This window comes from Vanessa tameamea, chromosome 18, assembly GCF_037043105.1.
Source record: "Vanessa tameamea isolate UH-Manoa-2023 chromosome 18, ilVanTame1 primary haplotype, whole genome shotgun sequence".
Lineage (NCBI taxonomy): Eukaryota > Metazoa > Arthropoda > Insecta > Lepidoptera > Nymphalidae > Vanessa > Vanessa tameamea.
The window spans coordinates 6,948,024-6,971,243 of NC_087326.1; the positions used below are offsets into that span (position 1 = coordinate 6,948,024).

Sequence of the window (23,220 nt, forward strand, 5' to 3'; positions counted from 1 at the left end):
CACATTTATCACGTAGAGAGCTTTAATGCACCTTTGAATGGCTGACATTTCGTTAGCACAAAACATTTTTTTTAGGTCTAACGCACAATTTAGACGTCAATCAAGCTTACTGCTTCTTTGGCTTTGTAAAATTTTCATGGACTTTTGTTCGATGGACGCATGTGACGCTTTTACAAAGGCTATTAGCCTTTTAAGATGTCACTTTGTGTTAGAAATGATCCAGAAAATCACAGCAACTTCTGTAACGTTGCAGGTGATTTGTACTATAAATAATACGCACAAAATGTACATTATTATATTTATATCTGTAATAGTAATATAAATAATGAGATTATTACATGCATACGCATTAAATAATCCCTAAATTAGTAGTAAGTGTAAAGATACCTTTTAGTGTTTGTTTCTTTTATGGTTCGCCGACGTTTTAACACTGTGCTTATAGTAGTCACCGATATTAAAATAATTACCTAGAAAGGTTATAGTATTAATAACAAACAAATTCAACGATTTTAAAGACATTTTAGCCTTACAATAATGTCTTATACGAAGGTTCTAGCATGCTAACATGGCTAATGCTGACCTAACTACAACATCAAATTAATTTATTTTCTGAATGGTAGGTATTAAAAAATATCGACAAAGAAGTCTGCAACCGCATTTATAGTAGTTAAAAATAAGTCACAACATCCATTAATAAGTTTAAATATAAATATATGCAAATTAATTTTAAGCATTTCTATGACAGAAAATTGCATTTAATTTTTCAATTTCACCTGGCCACAATATCAATATAGCATATATCAATATAGCAATATCACAAAATATTTAATTAGACGCTTCTCTAGGGAGATTGATCGCTTGGATCGATACTGATTAAATCAGTATAATATATTCTTTTATGTCATATAAAATAATGTGTCGGGGTCGACTGTAATTTATTCTATTCGATGTTGAGACGGAGGGCGCGTATATAATGTTAAGGCATTTAATTAAAATTAAAATATTCGAAAGATAATAATAATAAATGTGCACAGGAATAATTGAATTTTGTGCAATATTAAGTGTTAAATACGTTTTGTGGAAATTCGTACTTTTCGCTATTACATACTAGATACCTTTATATAAATATTTAACATTTACCTACTTTTACTTCATATAATTTATTCAATTTCAACACCATAGTAATATAAAATTAGATATCATCCAATACAAAAAAAGTAGTAAATAGAATTCTATTTTCCCAACTAAAATTAAAATTATTCATATACTGAAACTGTCCAAGACATCTAGTGACGATAATATACACTAATACACTTCTGGAACATTTTGAGCATTATTGCCCGAAACAAAAACTAAATATATTTTTTATGTAATTTTCTGTTAAACGAAGGAATAAATATATTTGAACATATTTTCATATTAATTAATTGCAATAATTGAATTAATATAATTTTTAATATTGATTTATTTTGGAAAAAAGATTATGTGATAGTTATAAAAAAAATAGGAATCAAATTTGGACTTATATAAATTACCAATATAGTGATAGGATTTCTAATTCTCTATAAGACAAATTGAAATTTGTAATGTTTTGGGATATAATGTAAAATTATTTTTTTCGTGAAGTTAGAGTCGTATCAATTTAATCTGAACTACATAATATAACCTGTGAACAAATTGTTTATTAAGTGACATTACTGGAATTTGACAGTACCCTGGTTTTATTAACAGAACAAATAGTGGCATGTTTTATTTATTTTAATTCTGTTATGAAAAAGTGATTCGGGGCACAATTGTATGTTAATAATAACGTTAACGCTTTAATGTAATGAATATCAAGGTTATTATATAATTATATTGTGAAAGTGTTTTTGACATTTAAGCATCTTGTTGATTACTTTTACTTTTATTGGGTAATTTTTTTAATATGACATCTGCATCTCAATTTTTATTAAATATTATCCATTCCTTTGTAATATAATAGCTTTAATACTACCTATACGTAGTAATTGAAGAACATACAATATTATTTTTCAAACTAAGTTATTCTGAGGTCAATGTCGAATTTTGGTCGATTACTTATATTACATTTAATTAAAATTCAATGTTTTTTTGCAACAACTGTCAAGTTTACATTCACATTCATATTCTGTAACTAACATTTCATAAAATAACATTGCATGAGAGTGATATAAAAAATGAAAAACCAAAACTTTCTCTTATTTTAGCTTACACACGTGTATAATGCGAATAAATTGAGTTACGAAGCTCTATAATACATAATATATTGGAGAGATGAGTGCAGGAGGGGCTAATGCCATGAATAATCTGCCGCCCGGTGTCAATCCTGAAAACAACCTATTGCCTGGTGGACCTATTATAAACCAAGGAATTAATAGAAATAGGAATAATAATCAAAATCCCCTGTTTAATGTTAGAGAAAGACTATTTCATGCTTTATTTTTCAAGTTTGCTATTGCATACGCTCGTACATTCCCTCGACCTGTGAGGAGATTTTTCGAATTCCTCGTACTTTTGAAAGCACTAATAGCATTCTTTGTGCTTGCATATATACATATAGCTTTCTCACGAACACCGACAACATGTTTGAATCATATCAAAGATTCATGGCCGAGAGATGGTATATTGAGAGTGGAAATCTTAAGGAACCCTTCCCAAGATTATACAATTGAACAAAGTTATGCTAAAGAGAGAAAGCTGAAGAAGGATAAAGACGAATTAAATTCAATGCTCGGAATGCTAGCAACTGAAGGGTAAGATGATTTTCATATATACTTATATATAGTTATTCCATATAATCACAAAGTTTGTTTATTTGAACACAGTTATGGAGAATGATTATGGCATGCTTTCATTGCTGGGATAGGGTGTAATGTTTAATGCGGGTTAAACCTTGAAAAGCAACTAGTATTTAAATAACTTGTCATGAAATTTTTTATCAACTGTGTTTTGTTTATATTTATTTGAATGAAAAAGATGAAAATAAGTATTAGTTTGTTATTTTAGTTCTAATCATTCTTGTTTAATTTTACAATGGTTTTGTTTTGTATGAACACAAATGTTTTGGTTTCGGTAATATGCATTTAGGTCAAGATGTACTTAAATGATGTGTCAAATTTAAACTATGCATACATTTACTAATTTGACCTTTCTATATATTGTACTGAAATAGCTTCTAGTTATTGACTAATGTGCTATCAAAATGTAATAATATTTATAGTTTTGAGTGTATTTTAATACTTGCAACATTAATTCCAAAACAATGTCATTACATTGAGATTCTAAACAAAAATTTATGAACATACATTTGTTCATGATATAATAAAGCACAGATTGGTTTAATTTTTTTGTTCAAGCAATATTTTAGTTATAAGAATAACTCATATGTATATTTATTTAATATTTATGTTATAAAGGAGGATTGTATAGGGTTTTATATTAATATTTGTTATTTTCCATTCAGTCAGTATAAATATTGCACAGCTGGCTTAATCAATTATTTTTTTTAATTGGATTTCTATACTTCAAATGGTTCAGTTTAAATATGTTTGTGATAAGAAATGCAAATAGCTACTGTGCAAATATATTATGTTTTGCAAAGAGCTATGAAGCTTTAAATATGTAATTACATTCAACAGGTTGCTAGATTGAGTCTGTAGAACTTTGTCTCTTTAATTAAAATTATATAAATATCATTACTTAGAAAGTGGTGACCACCACCCATAGACATTAGTTTTGTAAGAAATATTAATGATCCTTTACTTCATCAATGCACCACCTTGGCATCTAAGATGTTAGTTCCCTTGTGCCTGTAGTTACACTGGCTTACTCACCTTTTAAACCAGAACATGACAATACTAAGTATTGTTAACTTGTTGGTAGTATATAACTTACCCATCCAAGCTAACACAAAAGCTACCACCAAAAGTAAATGTATTTGACCCGTCACTATTTCCGCCAAACACTCAGCATCTGTTCAATTATATAATGCTGCTTGGTATACCAACTTTGAGTTACATAATTTACAAATTAATCAGATGGTAATAAAAATATATAAATGCTATATTTTTCTTATGTAAAAGTTTAAAGTGACAAGATTGAGTCCAAATTGGTGTAATTGCTTGTTGTATATCCATTCAAGTATGCTAGCAGTAATCTACCTGTTTATGTGTCAAATTCATAATTCAAGAATTATTGTTTCATTTCAGTGTGTATAGTAATGTTTAAGTTCACTGAGTGTGATTTAACATTGGAATTAAGAAACCTCAGAAACATAATAATCTAATAATACTATTCCCTAATTTTCTTCATTTTTACTGTTGTAAGGCTTCACTCACTATAGGAATTATTTTTAAAGGCTTGTTAGGTATTTTTAAAGGTTTATTGGGCATTAATTGTGCAATGAATTTTATACTAAAAAAATATTTAGAATATCATTGAAATACTGGTCTATACTTACTTCATATATTCATAGACGGATATCAAATTTTAGAGTTTTGCACTCATTGAGACATTTTTGTCAAGTCTTGGGACATCTTATCAACATATTCTATATAGTAATTAATAATAATGCTTTATTTTCTTAACTACGTATTATAAAATTAATTCCTTCCGCCGAATCTGTACTATATAAACTCGGTATTTACTAATTAATGTGGTGATTTATAGGGAAAATTTAGGTGTAAACTTTATTAAGGTTCTGTGTAAATTGGCTGAAATGTGATAATGATTGATGATGAAATTGCCGGAAAAATATTATGCCGACCAATAGACATGTATATTATGACGTAAACTTTTTATGTAGAACCTCATTCTACTCGAGCGAAGCCGGGTCTGTTATATCATAAATTAAAAATCTGCTGTCATTTCCAGATTCATAAACATAGAGTCATCCACGAACGAAGATATAGAAGAAGACGAGTACTTGCGAGACGGTACGGATTATGGGAACATCACTCGCATTCATGACGAGAACGAGGAGTCACCGAGCCAAGTGATCGAAACTGGATTCTTTGTGGAGAGTAAACCGGTTATGGTACAGAGTGACGGTCAAACGGATCTCAATCAAACAATAGTACCAGGCGAAGATGTAGAACCAAAGACGTCTATATGGGAAGGAATTATGGGACTCGTTGAAGACATTGATAGGGATTCTAAAATGAAAGATGTAAGTTTTGCATTATATGTGTTACGAAATCTTCTATCATATTAGTATTCATTAAATCGAAATGTAAATATAAGCATATATAAATATATGGAGTTAAGCAAAATAAACAACTTTGACGTTCAATTGACGCGATATCATTTCGAGATTTTGAATAATCTATGATATTTGTTACGGATTCGCGAAAATATACTGTTTTTCATGTCGGTGAAGTTTTCATTGGAACTATAGAAGTAAAATTAGAAGCGGAAAAGTATCTAAAAGAAGTTCAATAATGTTATGTAAAGCTACCAAACTATGTAGTGGACAATAAATCAAAGGTTTGTTTATCTTTCTCGCGAACCAAATACAACTATTTTTGGACACTTACCTACCTCTCATTAACTTTACTTATAATTCATAATAAAACTAACGTATAATATATAGTTTTATTTATGATATCTTCAAAAACATCATATTTTTTGTTTACAAATAACAAACCTTAGTTAGGTAGTACTTATTTATAGTCTATTCCAATCGAAGAAGGACTAAAGGTAAACAAACCTTAGATTTATGTATGCCACGCGATTTGCTAATAGCTCAGCTATATTGTGCTGTTAGTAGTAACAGTTCTTGGCCATTAAATCTTTATATAAAATACCACACTATTCCACTAAACTACTTATATACACTTAAATTTTACTCCCGAAGTTCCGGTAATAAAACGTCATTTTTTTGCAAATCCAATTCGATGTCATGTTATTTGGCTTATGTCCTCTTGCGGTTGAAAAAGACAATAGATGACTTTGTTAGCATTTTGGAAAAATTATTTATTTATTTAGTTGTCTGTTTATGATCTCTTAAAAGAAATATATGCGTATGATACTTTCCATTGATCTACAACATACATAGATAAAGAGAAGAGTTTTTGAAGTAGCAATAATACATTGCTTTGCAATGACACAGCATTGAGAAAGGTTACATTATTAATTTACTTAATAATCGGGATCGTATCGTAGCCGATATAAATAAGTACAAAAAAAGTACCGAATGAAACCGAATATTCGTTTCAGCCCCAGTAAATATCCGTTAAAAGATACAGCTAAAACTCGATACAGTTTATCGTGATTTGTATTATAAGCAATTTATTTTATTATAAGCGTTATGTGTAATATATAAACTATACATATGTACTGTAAAGATTCTTCCTCAAGTTTTGTTAGGTCATTGTAAAGATAATACTGTAATCGATACTACGTACATAATGACGCTGCATTACTTATATTTTCTGAATATATAGGTAATATATGGTAACATATGCGTGTCGTTTTATACATTGTACTAGTAATTATGTTAAAATTTTAATATATAAATACATGTATGCTGACAAATGAAAACTGTCATAATTTTCTTTATCAGCATGTACGTTTCACTGCGATTTAATTATGTTGATATGATTTTTTACATGTTTAAAATACATATATGTAAATGTTTGTTTCGTTGTATGTAAGGGGCTAATTCAATAAATGGTGAAAGTGATTATAATCGATTTTGCTTGGTGGGAATCGAGAAATCGAGTTCGCCAGAATCACCTGGAATTTTATAACGTACACTCCCATAAAGCGTACAACGCGCTTTTACTGGGCATTTTATATTCCACGGCTCTGATATAACATAGACATCCCTATAATGGTCCTGCCACCAATTCATTGTGGATCTCTGTTATTTACATAAGATATTTTTTTTATATAGTTAGTGCAGTGAGGTACTGGATGAAATACCTTAATCAGTACCATATAGTCCCCGGTATCCTCATTTTTCTCTTCCAACATTCCAACTACCCTTCGTCTCAAGCTCCAATTGCTTGAATATCTACTACGCACTAAGCATACCTATCTCATTTCAAATTAGAATGTTCATTTCAATCATTTGATGTTTATTTGTTTTTAATATCACTTCGCGTTACTAAAAACAAGATGAATTTGTCTTCCACCAAACGGTTTCTCGATTTATCTGTAATTTTGAACAAGTCAATATTCAGTTTAAAACACACTTTCCCCCCCCTAAAAATCAACCATTTCCGAACAACCTTGGGAACTAACATGTTTCCCTTGTATTTAGTTACACTGGCTCAATCACGGTTACTTGGTGGTGTTGCTGTAATGAGTGGGTGGTACCCACCCCTGCCCAGGCGGGTATGCACTAAGTCGTACGAAGTAACCTAATCATAACAATTTCACTGGACGTATTCTATAACGCTCTGGTGGCGTTCCCTTTTATATAGTATATATTTTGCATTGTATACTGCTGTATATTACTCGTTTTCCCTTTTTAAACAATAGTAAATAAATTACTTGTAAATTATATTCGCTTAGCAAAAATTTATAAAGAAAGATGGTAGCTTAGTTTTCCAAGTAGCTCTATTGCCGTAAGCAGATGAATGTTCAGGATATGGGCCTTTCACTACAGAGTACTAGAATTCATTATAAACCTGCTTAAGTAAATGTGGGTATTGGCTTAAAATTCAAAAGACATAATTTTTTATTTAAACCTACGGTATCTATAAGGCATACGTTAGGTCATCTTGACTACATAAAGTATAAAGGTTTTCGATTTCGACTTTTTTGAACGAAATAGTAAATACATGTAGTGGAATAATAATTATTTTATCTTATTTCAGGAATCACTCGATGAATCCGCTGTGAATGATTCAACAAAAGGTGAGATTTCGTAACAGTTTCAAATCGAGTTTCTCTTATGGGCACTTGTTTCATAATCGACCTCAAATCGAAGTCATTGCTCGATTTTTTATGAATAATTTGTTAATATTTACCGATTTCATTCATCGATTGAAATATTTTTAAAAACAAATAATATCTTTGCATCTTTCGTGTTGGGGCCAATCTATAAAGCTTTATTAATCCGATGGTTCGAACCCTGGTCTGAGCCAATTATTGAGGTTTTCTGTCAAGAAATTCTCAGTTGCAGCCTTAAGTTTGGATGTTGCTGTAACAACTGTGTGTGAACACTCTCTATTATAGGAAATTTTACAATTATGGTCTTAAATATAATATTCAATATAGAAGTGTTTACACTTGCTTATTGATAGTCAAAAATCTACTGCCGGTTCGGAATTTAACACCTCAGACCTGCGAAAGAATCTCAGTGGAATATTTGTTTTTTTTTCTATTTTGCATGTACAATAATAATTATATTTTAGCTATTTGAACAGTGTTTCATGGACCGATATAATTAAACTAAACATTTAATTAAATTTAATATAACTAAAAATGCCTAACCGCCATGCCGGTTTTCTTTATTGAATCGCAATTCCGAACCGCAGGGCAAAAAAGTAACCAGTGCTAGTTTTATTGCCACCATTCCACGCGGTCATGACTTGTATTGCAACTATTTTTAATTATTATTTGTATTATAATAAACTTAAACTAAATATTTCAATTTTATCTCTATTCAAGATGAGGATTATATCTTGGAGTATTCACTGGAATACGGATTTCTTCGTCTATCCCCAAGTGCAAGGCTTCGTCTGAAGATACCGGTTAAAATCGTCACTCTGGACCCTCAGAGGGATGAGTGTTTCGGCGATACGTTCTCTCGTATTGTTCTTGATGAGTTCCTGGGTTACGACGATCTTCTTATGGCTTCGATTAAAAGTCTCGCCGAACAAGAGGATAATAAGGGATATTTGAGGTTAGTATGTTTACACTCATCATATATTTTTTCGGCTAAACCGCAAAATTTAGTATTGTTGCGTTTTGAAGGGTGAGTGAGTCAGTGTCAACTACAGGCACAATGGGCATAACATCTAAGTTCAGAAGGTTGGCTTTCTGCTGTTGGAAGGGATGTTTAAGATTTCCTACAGTGCCTTGAAGTCCTTTTGTTAGTCCGCTTACTTGGAACCCACTCTTAAAGACGATTGAATCTGCCTGGGACGAGACAATTTTGGACAAGTTGGCTTCTCAACCACCCGAAAAAAATGACCTGCTACATCCGATTTGACATTTCATACTATCGGTGATGGAATACGTCTAATCCTCCAATGTCAAGATCTTATCATGACACGACGCTGAGTGTGTTGTAGAAGCACGCGAACGATGCAAAAAACTTTAAAAGTAATGAAGCAACATAAGCAAGCAATGCAAATTTATTTACATTTTTTTTGCATAGGATAAAGATCATTATCATATATCGAAAATAAAAAAAGACCTAAAATGAATCCTAGTAGCATACTGTACTTTAGTATATGCTTAGAAGAATTTATTTCATTAAGAAATTCAAGCATTATTGAAGGCTGATATAGTTCATAGATAATTTTCGTGTACAGTACAGTCAGAAATTATGGATAACTGGCCGTGCCCGCGGCTTCGCCTTAGTTTGTGACTGTGAAGAGTACATACATACAACCGCTAACGAAAAGGCACCATACAGGATAAAGCACCTCGATAGTGTTTATTCTTTTGACTTGCTTTACAAATATTATTTCATGCCGATATTATTATTAATAAAATTAATATTTTATCAATTACAAACAAACAAATATTTCTTTATAATATTAGTATAAAGAAATTGACGAGAATTTATTTTAAAGTATTCCATTATATTATTGTTACTTATGTAAATAATTTAAAGGCATGCTTTACTTAGATGACATGCCAGTGCGCGATTAAATTATATTATAGAATAAGGAATTCATTAAAATCAATAGAATAATCTATAAAACGAGTATAAATAATTGCAAAACTATAAAGAATTCGAATGCTAGTTAAGTAGGTGGTTTTTTTTTAATCAGTTGATTTTAGTCTGATATTTAAACACAGTACAGTACAGAGTACATAAGAGGAAGTTTGAAAGTGGCACCGGTAACCGAGAAGCTATCCGGAAACCGGCTGTCTTGGTATGGGCATGTTATGCGGAGGAATGAGGACCATGTTGTGAGAAAGGTTTTGAAAATGGATGTGGATGGATATAGAGGTAGGGGAAGACCCAAGAAACGATGGATGGATTGTGTGAAAGACGATATGGTTAGAAAGAATGTTACTAGTGAGATGACGTCCGACAGAGAAGTATGGAAGAAGAAGACATGCTGCGCCGACCCCAAGTAGAGTTGGGATAAGGGCAGGAGGATGATGATTTAAACATATATTTTGTTGCAGGAATGTTATAACCGGTGAACACTATCGCTTCGTGTCTATGTTGACCGCTCGCAGCTCCTACATAGCCGCTTTCTTCATAATGCTCGTCTTTGTGAGTACACCATTATGTTATTTATGAAAAATACTAATTTTACAGTATCGTGGATACGTTTTACACTTAAGACATAGTATTTTAAAGTTATGTTACCAAATATATAAACATTTATAACTGACCCGCTGCTTGTCTTGACTTTGTAATATAAAGTTACAAAGGCAAGACAGGCAGCATTATGGGACGGCCTATTTATTTATTCGGTGGTAGAAAGTAGAAATTTTATAAATTTGGGCCCCGTAGATTTTTCACCTTCCTAAACTAGAATATTTTGGCTGTACGTTGATAGTCTGTCAGTTTATTTTGAGCCTTCGTGAGTAATTACATCTATAGTTAATACTGATTTATCTTTTGCTGTCATCATTGATTTGGTATTCGAAATTAGAAGACTAAGGATTATTTAACATTTCACTTTCTAAACAACATTTATAATTTTTATTTAAACAATATGTAAATAAAAGTAGCAACTTTGAATCAGCCAAAAACAACGCCATCTAACGCCGTGTAGCGTTATCAATAGGAGATGCAGGAATTTGAGTAGCTAGAACTTGGTTTTATTTTATTTTATCTTTTCGTTAATAGATGGCGTAAATAAATTATTAAAAATATATTAATTTATTTAATAATATAATATAAATTCCTTATTATAAAAACAATAAGACTGTGGAAAATATTGATATAATTAATATTTATATTATTATGTATTTATTAGACAACTGCAACTTCTGTTTATAATTATATACAAGTTGATTTTAAAATTCTAATTAAATCTCACTATATTTTGACACTTATTATTATTGTATCATTTTAAGAGACTAACAACAGTTTGAAGTTCATCCAGGCTAAGCTTTGAAATATTTTACATATCCAATAAAAATTAAATTATGTAACTACGCGTTACATAATATGACACTAAATCAAAGTCAAAGTCAAATATCTTTATTCGATATAGAAGTGTTACACTTGCTTAGTGATAGTCAAAAATCTACCGCCGGTACGGAAATGAATAACTCGGACTCGATTTTTAAATGCTATTTTTTACTACTATTGATTTTATGCAATAACGATTAATGTATTTTCGTTATTTGAAACAACCTGGAAGCGATCGTCTCATTCCCAAGATGTGCAATCAACTAAGAAGTCATTAGTGTTGTAATATTCTTTACTAATTTACAATTGAATATTTTTGAACGTTTTTTTGGGATCCTTTTGTTAAAACTTATACAGTATTTACGAATTCTAATTAATTTCCTTCTGATGTTTTCCTGCCTTATCGACATTAGTTTTTCGTAAAAGCAACGATATAGTTTAGATTTAAAAATTCTACAACGTATCTCAAGATGCTGAAGAAAAATATCCAGCAAAAATTAGTCATGACTCAGTCTGTCAATGAAGCAAAATTTTGTACTTTTTTATAAAGTGGCAAATTTTTGACATTTATATACAAAAAAAAATTGTATATCTTTTCGTCTGAGCATATCGGATTTCCCTCTGCAAGAACACGCCAGTTTATCCATTATTTACCGGGTACCTGCATATGTACATACAGCCACCTACTGCATACATTCGTAGTCGAACGTAGGCGTGCATATTATATTGCATATTCGATGTTTCCAATGTTGATTTTCAGGAATTCAGTAATAGTAATTCGTAGAAACAATTTTTTTTAAATATATTTTTATACTATAAGTATTTATAACGGGATATTTGTCATGTTTTTTAATTTCATTTGGTGGAGCTCGATATTTCGACATTATCTACGAATGTCTTGTTCACGAGACTCTTATATAATTTTTTATATACTCAATCACAATTAAAAAAGAAATAACAATAAACATACCTATATCTGCTATAGAATGCACAAAAGACAGTTCATGATAAATATATCTTAATATATAATACAACACAATTGCGGTTCACTACTTATTTCCACTTTAATTTTTGCGGAAACGATATTTTATATTTTATTTATAAAATAATGCAATCCAAGCGCTGTGCGTCTTATTGTAAGCTTACCAGTATTCTTTGTCTATTTTTACCGGACTTACAGTGAATTGCGCTCGAAAGCTCGTAATTGTTCGCAATGTTTTACGCTACCGGCAAAATGGAGAATATACGGGATTTGTTGATAATGTAGCTTATCAATCCGCAAATATAAAGACCAATGTGTGTTTACGATGAGAGACCATAACTAAATTATTTTAGGCAGTGTGTTAAGTAACGAAAACCATAGAAAGAAAATGGAATGCTTAACTTCCAGAGCAACGTCGCTTAAAAATTGTTATCAAGTAGTTATGTCCAATTTTGCTCTTTCATGACTAAATTGTGATGTTAATATGTGAAGAGAACTCTTAACTAACGATTTCCACTTTAACAATGATGGAAGGTTAAAGAAGATGATCTGGAGGAAGATAGGCTCAGTAAATTGTTAAATAGAAACGGTTGGGGGCCAGTTCAGGGAGGCATTTGCATCATACAACATACCTATTCATCGTAAAAAATGTTTCTTTCATTGAGGGATATTTCGTAGCAGGGCAAACATGGACATCAATTTATTTGAATGCTAACACTGCTTCGCTCCATACTGTAGTAAAAAATTCAAGATACCTTTCCTATCTATCTTTCTTACTCAAAACGTTTTCGATATTGTATCTTAAGAGTGCTTAGAGTTTGATCGCCAAATCTTAATCTGACAGAGCCTTTCGAGGATACACTCGCTAGACTAGTTAAACCAAGAAATTCAGTAACGAAAGATACCCTAAAAATACATTGGTAAAAGAATGCAACCTAATTCCTCAAAGTTTCACTCAATAAATCTAAACAATCTGTAAAACAAAGACTAGAATATGCTCAGACGGATCACTAAATACTACCTGAGCTAAACATTTGGAAATTTTGCACTAGCTTAAATCATTTTCAATGTGCTCCAAGAAAGTACAATACTGATGTGATTCAATTTCTGAATACAGCAGTATTAAGATTTTACGTCTGCATGTTTTGGATCGTTCTACAATTCTTTTGTTTTTAATTGAAATTATTATTTCTCAGTAACATATGGTCATAAAAGCGCAAAATGAGAATTCTAGTTTTTTTTCTAACTTTAGTGTTCCTGTAATTAAATACTGTCCGTGGATCTGTAATAATATCTGCAATTCGACATTATTTTGCGTCTGTATCCCCAAATATTGAACCACATACCATAAGAGTTATAGCCAGTGGCATTATAGATCAATTAATAGTTAAAGCGAGGCGCGGCCCCTCGCTCGCCACTAAAATCAGGACTCTCTCCCCGAGTTACAGTTATTGCACTTTTACAGCCCTTTCAAAGTTTATTACGGTTCCAAATTCCACCTTTATACCGTGCGCACGTCTTGTGTGTGTTTAACAAAACTCCTTAACAACATTTCGTTCGGGTTTTAGGAAAATTAGAGAATCGAACTTTTTAGATAAATGTTTTTTTTTTTTGTAATTTCATAATGGACTTCGTCAAGTTAAGCAACACCTCGGATATATATCATGCGTATTTTCTCAATTAATAAAATTTAAAGAAAACGATGCGGTAACATTGATAACAGTAAAGGCAACGCTAATTGGTTGCGGAAAACGAAGAAGACGATTTGATATAAAAATACCTACTCGGGTAAAAAAATGACTTGAAAATGAAAATTTTCCAAAATTTTTTTGTCGTAATTCAAATCCAAAGATTGTCGTAATTTGCTCAACAAAATTCTAGTTTTTACAGAGATTGCCTTAATTTGCTCAATCTCTTACATCTGATGAATGGCTTTATTAAAAGCGAGTGTTTTGCTACCGTTATTGTTACACAACGTATCGGTATAAACGCCGGTAGACTAATCTCATATAGCGACGTCAACTCGCAGAGAAATTGTATTAATCAATTGTCAAACGGCACGCGTATTGCCTAACATATCTCCGGTTTCACGGGAGCCTGTCAAAGGACAAAGTAAATTGTGGAATGCAGCTATCCCCAAAATACCATTTATTACTAGCTATCGCTCATAACTGACGGAAATTTCAATTGTATTGGCTTCGGCGGAATGTGTTGCACATTTGGGTAACAGGGAAGTACCTACATTTATAAAAAGCTTATATAACAAGCTATGTATATCTATTATTGATTATTCGATGTAATTGTAAGCTATATTATTTATAATCTAATCTTGCCTTACATACAGAAAAAGACAGTGTCGTATGTCTACGAACCTTGATACAAACAAACACATGCGGAAAGTATTATTTAATAAAATCAAAATATGTAATTCGAATCTTTTTAAAAGTACTTTTGAATCGTGCCGTACAGAGACGAATGTAAAGAATTTCAGTAGTGTTTTTTTTACAAATAAAAAAGTATGTTTGACATACGTTATAAAAACAAATAAATGTTATGTTGACAAGAATATCGAAGTTTATTTGAAGTTTATTGAAATCGTTATAAAAATATCCGTATTATTAATATTTTCTTTATGCCTTTAATGTTATAGAGCTGAGATTGTTGTTGGAACACTTAAACAATGAGTAGTTTCGAATACGAAGCCGTACAAGTGCAACCGAAACTTGTGCGTAAAAACAAGAAGCGATACAGTGATTGATCGATCTAGTGGGGGCGGTACACGCTGCCATATATTAACGGCACTGCCTTTTAATATTAACGGTCGGATCGATGCTTCACTTTACGGCGGCTGTAAAAACTACGGCTTGCCCGTCGCCCGTGAACGTGTTACACACGGTCCATTGCGTGGATGCGGTGAACGCTTCGACGGTCGATGCAATTTTTTTCACGATAATTTGATTTCCATGACAGAAAAAGGTTTTGGATATGCGGCACTTTTATGATATGATATTCTGTGGTCATTTCACGTGAATATTCCTATAGTTCACTTTTTATTTAACAGATATAGAGTTCTGGTAGATATAATTAGGTGCTTCTATTTAAGTATATACGATTTTTTTTTAATTGTACCCGCTACTAGAGGTCGTCGATCGTAGTTCGTTTCAAATGGACTAAGTTATTCGATTCGAGTTATTCAAACCAATACTGTGTTCCGAGCGCAAGGTTCTTTGAGACAGTGGTATTACGGAATAATAACCCTTAATCCCTTGGTTGGCCGTGCATTAACTGTGTAAGAAATAGCTATCTTTACTAACAATGCTCACTGGTAGATTTGACCACTTACCATTAGATATACAATTCTGTTTGTTTTGTTTTTTTTTTTAAATAAGCCCTAATTGAAAATTTTCCTCGTTTATGAAGTCAATTTAAACATTACATTTACTGAAATCTTGTAAAACGAAGAATCAAAAATCTTATTAAAGCGCGTAGTTGTAATAAACTATATTTTGACAATTTGATTATATTTTGTAAACTTAAAATATGTTCCGATAATTGAAATTCTTACTGAAATAATGTACTCAACTTATGATCTTGGTACTATAACTCGAAATGATTATATTTTTAATGATAATATAACAATTCTACTAAAAGTTTGGACGAAACAGTATTGTTTATCCCATACAACTCCAGGTGGGGATATCTCGGAGCCGCTATCAATCTTTTCGCCACATCATTTGCTCCCCGCGCGGTTCGCCACGATTGAATTTCATTAATGAAACGCTTAGTGCAGATTGAATCCATTTAAGTGGGAGTGCGATCGGCCTCGACAAATGTTTCCTGTGCACAGACACGACTTATACGATCAATGCACGTTTAGAAACTATAATTTCCTAATTGCTCTTAATATTCATTTGTTTTAGGCTTTCTGCGTAGTGTGTTACCACCTATACTGTGATATTTTGAATTTCGAATTCAATCTAAATTCGGAATTCAAAATACATTCTATATGTGTGCGTTCAACGTTTTTATTAAACTTTTCTATTGTTGCAGACCGTGTCAATATCAATGCTGTTGCGGTATGCTCACCATCAAATATTCGTTTTTATTGGTAAGTTGCATTTTTAATAACATAACCTCTTTTGTTTTATGTCTCTTTATTGCGATTGTCATACAACATACACTTATATATTTACTATAACATGCCAGACAACTGAATTCCCTTTATAAATAAACAAGGCTAAAACGTCGTTTTTGTTTGATTTAGATACAGCTAGTTACGACGCAACAACAATTATGAGTTGTTGGAATAAATTGTGTAAAAAACTCGAGTCCTGAGCCGGCTCAGCGGCAATCTCTTTGTAATAACAATAATTGCGTATAGCGCCCGCGGCCGTCCCACCCCGCGCCCACTTGCCGTTCGAAAATAAAATATTACAGGTCGGATTTACCTAGCTCCCCGCTTTGATCTGCCGACAATTAGCCGGCTACAAATAATTTGTTTCTTTCCGTTTGTTTCTAGCCACTCGGCTAAGAGATTCGATTCGATGATTGTTTTCAATTTCAATCTCGCCTTTTTTTCTCGCCGGCAGAATGAAAAATCTCAATTACGTCTTCTGTTACTCTATTATAAAGCGTCGGGTGGTTTTTTTTGTATAAGCCGGGATTACCTTTGAATTTTCCACAGTAAGTGGAAATGTTTACAATATTTGCTTAGTTTATCGAGGCGTCGAGGCGATAAAAACAAGAGTTTTTCAGAGGAAGTTCGCTCGGTACGCTTGTTAAGCTTATTATAGGATTCACGTGTCGCCGGATCACGTTAGCTATATCCGCTCTTAAACTAACTACAGTAATTATTTTTATCATCTCACGTTCTCAGATTTAATACGATTAAACGATGTGAAAAAATCTTATATATACTCCTAAAGAAAATATGTTTTAGAAAAATTGTTTCTGTTACATTTTTAATCACAAACTGAATACATATTATTATTATTATTTTAAATATAAGTGTAACGTGCAGGATTGTAGTTTGGGTTACTTGTTGAATATTAAAAAAGCGGAAGATTTAAGTAAATGACGTAGTTTTGAACAATCGAAGTTGTAACAAAATAAATTGTTAAATAAAATAAAAAAATGAAACTGATTTATTTCTTTTTAATAAATACATTTTATACTCTCATAGAATACAATAAAGTATTATTATTAATCCATTAATAAATTAGAGTCAGATTTATGTGTCGTTGTGTAAGAAACAAAAGCATCTAAAAATTTATATAAATAAAGGTCCAGTCCAGTGGATTGAGCACGTGGAGCGTGTCACGTGAACAAATCCGGGCAAGCACCACTGAATTTTCACGTGCTTCATTTCTGTTTATATTTCAATTGTTTTTGGTTCCGTAAAATCGCGAGGAAACCACGATGGGTAAATTCCAGATGTCTTTACAATTTAAAATTTAGTTTAAAAAAATATTATGATTTAAAAGCGTATTATCGCATGTCTTTGAAATATAAACGGTCCAACATTTGAATCAGTGTATTTAAGAGTAATACCGGACTTAAACATTCAAAGGTGATTTTATCAGTAAGAAGCTCTCGAGTTTACAGAATAAACTATTCAATCTCACAATATCGGATGAGGGTAGATCTGTTCAATGGGATCCAGTTGGTCGCTATGACGACTCATCCCCGCTGAGGCTATTGAAAAATATACTTAAGTAGAAAACTGAAATATATTCTTATCAAGACGCCGTGGATATCGAATATCCTTGATGCCTAATTCTTTTTGAAAGATCTTATCTCAGTTGTTTTTCACGTATCGATGTCGTTTTCGTTGATCTTTTTACTTTATGTATTATAAGTATAAATATTTTTTAATAACATTAATTTAATGTATTTTTTCGCTTAGTAACGGTTTTCTACAACGGTCGAATTTGATTTAAGGTTCTTAAAATTTTCCGTCGCATTTAAAAAGTATTCATTTTTATTTTGTAAGGCTGCATCACAAGACCCTAGTTTTGTTGATATGATACCTAGAGTTGGGCAGCATGTAAAGCAGTTGGTTTCGCGCTTAAACTATCACCGGTCATGCTGGAATGTCGTGCCACACGAAACCCTTACCCTCATATACATATAATAGACTACTAGGGATTACATGACTTAATCACTGAGACATCTCTTTCGCACGTGGCTATTCTCAGTGATGGAAGAAATCGCCACGGAAGGCATCATCGCAACAAGTAAAGCTAAGGTGAAGTGTATCTTACGTATTCTCGTGTATTTTGAACACCGAAATAAAGTTTTTCCTCATACATTTCTCGAGATTAATAATATCATGTATTATTATTATAAATTATTACTTTGATCTAATATCATTTTTTCCGTAACGTAGCTTGATCCGCTAAAGTTTATAGCAGTACCTTTGTAATATTTTTTATTTGCATACAATACACAGATTATTTAAATACAGCCATGGCCCCGTTACATATTCTGGAACACAAATAGATTTCCGAACAATAAACAAAGATTAATATATAAATGGAACGGTACGATATCAAAGCTCAGCTGACCCGATCCACTGCAGAAACAAACGTGTGTGAATTCTCGAACGTTCCGAGGATTACCCATTGTGCACTAGCACCGGCCACTGCAAAGGAAGGATTACATTGATACCTCTGTACTGTGTCTCTGTAACCACAGTTCCTATTACTCGTAGATAATACAATAAAGCTATTCAAAGAACTCTAAGAATAAACGGAACGTTACAAACAACTTTGATATTAAAGGTTAAAGTGCAATCTTAAATAAAAAAAAAATAATTAAATTAATCTTTTCCTTTATTCTCGTTATTTTGATCATTGAATCATATATGTGTACGTATATAACAAATATTTTGGGCACGACGATAAATTGAGTATATTTAAGTATTTTCAATGAAAATAAAATTTATTTAAAGTAAAATGTTTGTTTAATAACGTGTTAAATTTCAAAAAAATATAATTAAACAGTTTTCAGAAACATTACAGTCAGAACTCAACACTTCAGCAATGTTTCTAAACAGAATCCATGTTTTTTGATTATAATATATGACGTATATAATTCATCAATAAACTTAATGTTATATAAATATTCACTATTCAATTATTATAACAATTACTTACCGAGTATGTACTAATTATATTGAAATCTATGCTAATATTATGAAAGGTACTCCCGTCCAACTGTTAACAATTACAATTAAAACACTGAACTCATTGTAATGAAATTTAACATATGGGATATTACTTTGGTATCTGGATAAGCAAATACATTACAGATTATAGGGGGAAAATACACAGAAAGTTATATAAGGGAAAGCTGAAAAGTGATGTGTCTAAAACCTTAATAAGATTCTATATGTGTATAGATTGTTACTACATTTAGAGGAAATAAAATATATATTTACACCTTTTTTTATTTGAGTAGTAGAAAAATTACATTCGATTTAAATCCATTTCTAACATATTTGGTGTAAGGTACGTATTCGCCCATATAATTTTCCGCTACGGATGCCTTGTGATGTGTTTTAAACTTGTATAAAAATTATTAGAAATATGTTTTCCAGTCGGTCAGTATAAAATTAAATTCAGAACAATAGTTGGAGTGATACATACTGTATAAATGTGTTTGATGCCTTATTATCATAATTTTCATTTATTAATTTACGGAAAATACGGTTTTACGCATCATTTGTACAATGCCGCGGCACGTTCAAAGGGACCGCATTCAATGTGACAAACAAACCGACGCGCGACGCCACTGCATACGTATTAATTGTTGAACCTAATTAAATCTGATATTGGACTATTTTATGTTAAAATTAAAGAAATGACAATAATCTGTCTTATTAGCAGAAAAAGGTATCGTCAGATTGAACATTATTGGTATGACTATGATCATTCGACGTGGAATTTTCCGTACATTGTTAAAGGCTATTTTTTTTAAATTCCATTGGTCCCTCTTTTAGCCCATCATCAAAAAACTCGTCTATACTATTATTATAAATGCGATAGTAACTCTGTATGTCTGTCTGTTGCTCTTTCACGGCCAAACCGCTGAACCGAGCTATGAAATATGTGTAGCAAGGTTGAATTCCAAGGAAGGACAAAGGCTACTTTTTTAGGGCCAACCCCTAAAATGCGAGAAAAACCTCGGGCGACAACTAGTATTCAATAAAAACCTACATGAAAATTTCAAGCTATTTGTAAAGTGCAGTATCTTATATTCGTCACTACCTTAATAACAACAATATTGTTTCCCGCGCATAAAAATAAAATGAACCCATATATACCTATAATAAATATCATGTATACAACACTAATACAGAGTAATTAATAAAAAAAAGTGCCTTAATATTTCATTTTGAATTTAAACCAAGTATTTCATAAAGCTTTAGCTATAATGAAATACTATTGAGGAAAAAGGCTTCAACATTTGCATAATTAAATATCGGAATTAACTTCCCGATCTCGACAAGGTAATTTAATGATGCTAAATTTAAAGATGTTTTATTTAAAAGAATATAGAATGGGATATTATAAATAGATATATATCTATTTACATATTTATGGGCGGTGGTAACCATCAGGTGGTCCACTTGCTAATCTACGCACTAATAATATAATAATAATTTAACAAAAGTGCGATTTCTTATCTTCCAATATGAATTATTTGTTTCCTCAGTTTTTATAATATTCAATGTTTAACCATATTAAACATTTTGAATCATAGATAATATAACATTAAGACGTAATTAAGGTTTGTTATCTATGGTTCGAAATTTACATGAAATTCATTTTTGAAGAGTTAGCTGGCAAGAAAGAAACCGTTTTTTTTAAATTAAAGACATGAGCAAATCTTTTGGCGAATTGCTCGTCAGATCCTTTACCATTTGGATGTATATTATAAAGAATATTTTTTATTCTTTTTTTGAAACGCATATGGCAATTTCGTTTTCCTAATTCAAAAATCAATCATTTACAGTTATCAATACAGACAGATGATCCAAAATTAATAGGAAAAAAGTCTTATTTAATTACCGATGCTTGGTTACCTTTATTTTACTGAGGTACTTTTGATGTTTCCTCGGAAGCTAAACATTATCCTTTAGCTTTCATTTTCGCTAATGGATAATAGAAAAAACAACCCTCTTCGATTGCCGTATCCCAATGACCAGCGACGTCGTGTTAATGAATTAAAAATATAAGTCGGGATTAGCTTTTAAAATTGTTATTAGATAATATTATTTTGTTTCAATTTACGTCATTTGAAAATCTTAATTATCTTTATTGAGTCTAATTATTGGTTTTAAATTATAATTGACTACATTTTGCTCGCGGCTTCGCTCCTTTTTCCGGAATCAAAAGCAGCAAAGGCTAATAAATTATATAAATTAAAAATGTATATCAGAAACCAAATAATAACTCTTTCGCATTTATTGTATTACCCAGGTCCAGTGTTTTAACTTTTTTTTTGTTTTATCAGAGACTGCTTGTACCTGGATCACTATGAAATTTTATAACGTCAATAGTCATTTTCACAACCAAGCTCTGTAGGGAGAAAAATTGTTGGTGAAGCTTGTATAAGTTAATTAAAAATAAATACTAAACATCGCTATCGGTAGGCTTTATAATTTCGTGTAAATTAGTAAGAAAATTATTACAACTTCTTAAAATGTAAAGACGTAAAGACGTTTCTCATTTTATCTTGCAAACAAGATAATATTTATATATTTTTGACGTCTTAAAGGGGTATAAGAGAGGGTACACTAATCGTCTATACGCGCAGGCGAATGCGTAGGCTTAATATTCGTCGATTTAAAGGTTTATTATGACGATAAAATTCCACTTTTAAATATAAACAATAATCTTCTCAGATAAAACTATTAGTGAATGTTTTCCTAGGAAAAGGCGTGGGAAAACGTACTCAACATTTTCTAATCAATTGAGAAATCTTACAATGAAATATTAAACAAAATGCTCGTAGACAAAACTATTATCGAAAACTAGTAAATAAATTTTATAATTTAACACAAATGAATGAACAAGAAAGTTTGATAAGAAATGCCAATATTTTTACAACGAAATTGTAAATGACATTCAGATTAACATTCAAAGGTAGTGCCGACCCGTGAAGCATTAAATTAACACAAATCTGCGGTAAGCGAACGACTTTTGGTTAATTAACCACGCGTGTTGACAAACTGCGGCTTACTTGGAATATACGCTCATTAAATTTTATGGGGATTGCGACTGAAAATTAAACTTGCAGAAAATATCTTTTAAACATGTGTATCTAAATACTGGTTATATTTTTCATTAGGACTTGAAGTGTTCAATGAAGTCACTTGTTAAGACGTAATATGCAATGTGCTGGCCTGTCCATTTAAGGGGTTAGGTATTGGTATCGCCCCCATATCTGTAATTCTACCGTTAAGTAAGAATACTTTGAATTGTTGTGTTCTGGTTTAAAGGTTGAGAGCAATAGTGATGACAGGCGAATACAAAGGACGTAACACAATACCGTACAAACATCCCACGGTAATTTATACGACGTGACTAATAATTTCCTTCAACAAACTTCAAATTTAACAATAATGTAAGACTCGTAATATAGCACATTAATTTTACGGTTATTTAATTTATTGGAAGCATTTTCCATTTTAAAATGCATAATTTAATGTTTTTCCCGAAGTACTTACGTATAAAATGTATCGTTCAAGTCTACGATCAATTCGGAAGAGTGAACTAATAGGACATTTTATGTAGGTCTTCAATCGGTAATTTCCAATGATGGTTTGCCGATTGCTTGCAAGGCTTCATATGCTTCGTCTGCTTCGAGTAAATTGCTCGCTTACTGGAAACATGCAAACGGGAATGTGTATCGACTTTACATTAGCATTTCA

At 31.5% G+C, this 23,220-nt stretch overlaps 1 protein-coding gene across 2 annotated transcripts in view; it reads left to right on the forward strand.

The window, feature by feature from the left end:
- Positions 1 to 1,684: 1,684 nt before the first annotated feature.
- Positions 1,685 to 23,220, forward strand: part of LOC113397153 (membralin) — a 102,324-nt gene continuing 80,788 nt past the window's right edge. Inside the window, exons 1-7 of one of the 2 annotated variants that reach the window (XM_026635375.2) lie at positions 1,685 to 1,840; positions 2,229 to 2,774; positions 4,894 to 5,188; positions 7,845 to 7,884; positions 8,641 to 8,875; positions 10,339 to 10,429; positions 16,332 to 16,389. In XM_026635375.2, coding sequence (XP_026491160.1) covers positions 2,296 to 2,774; positions 4,894 to 5,188; positions 7,845 to 7,884; positions 8,641 to 8,875; positions 10,339 to 10,429; positions 16,332 to 16,389 — 1,198 coding nt within the window. In that variant the 5' untranslated portion in view covers positions 1,685 to 1,840; positions 2,229 to 2,295. Of the gene's footprint in view, positions 1,914 to 2,228; positions 2,775 to 4,893; positions 5,189 to 7,844; positions 7,885 to 8,640; positions 8,876 to 10,338; positions 10,430 to 16,331; positions 16,390 to 23,220 lie in introns of both variants that reach the window. The other variant, XM_026635383.2, reaches the window with a different exon arrangement.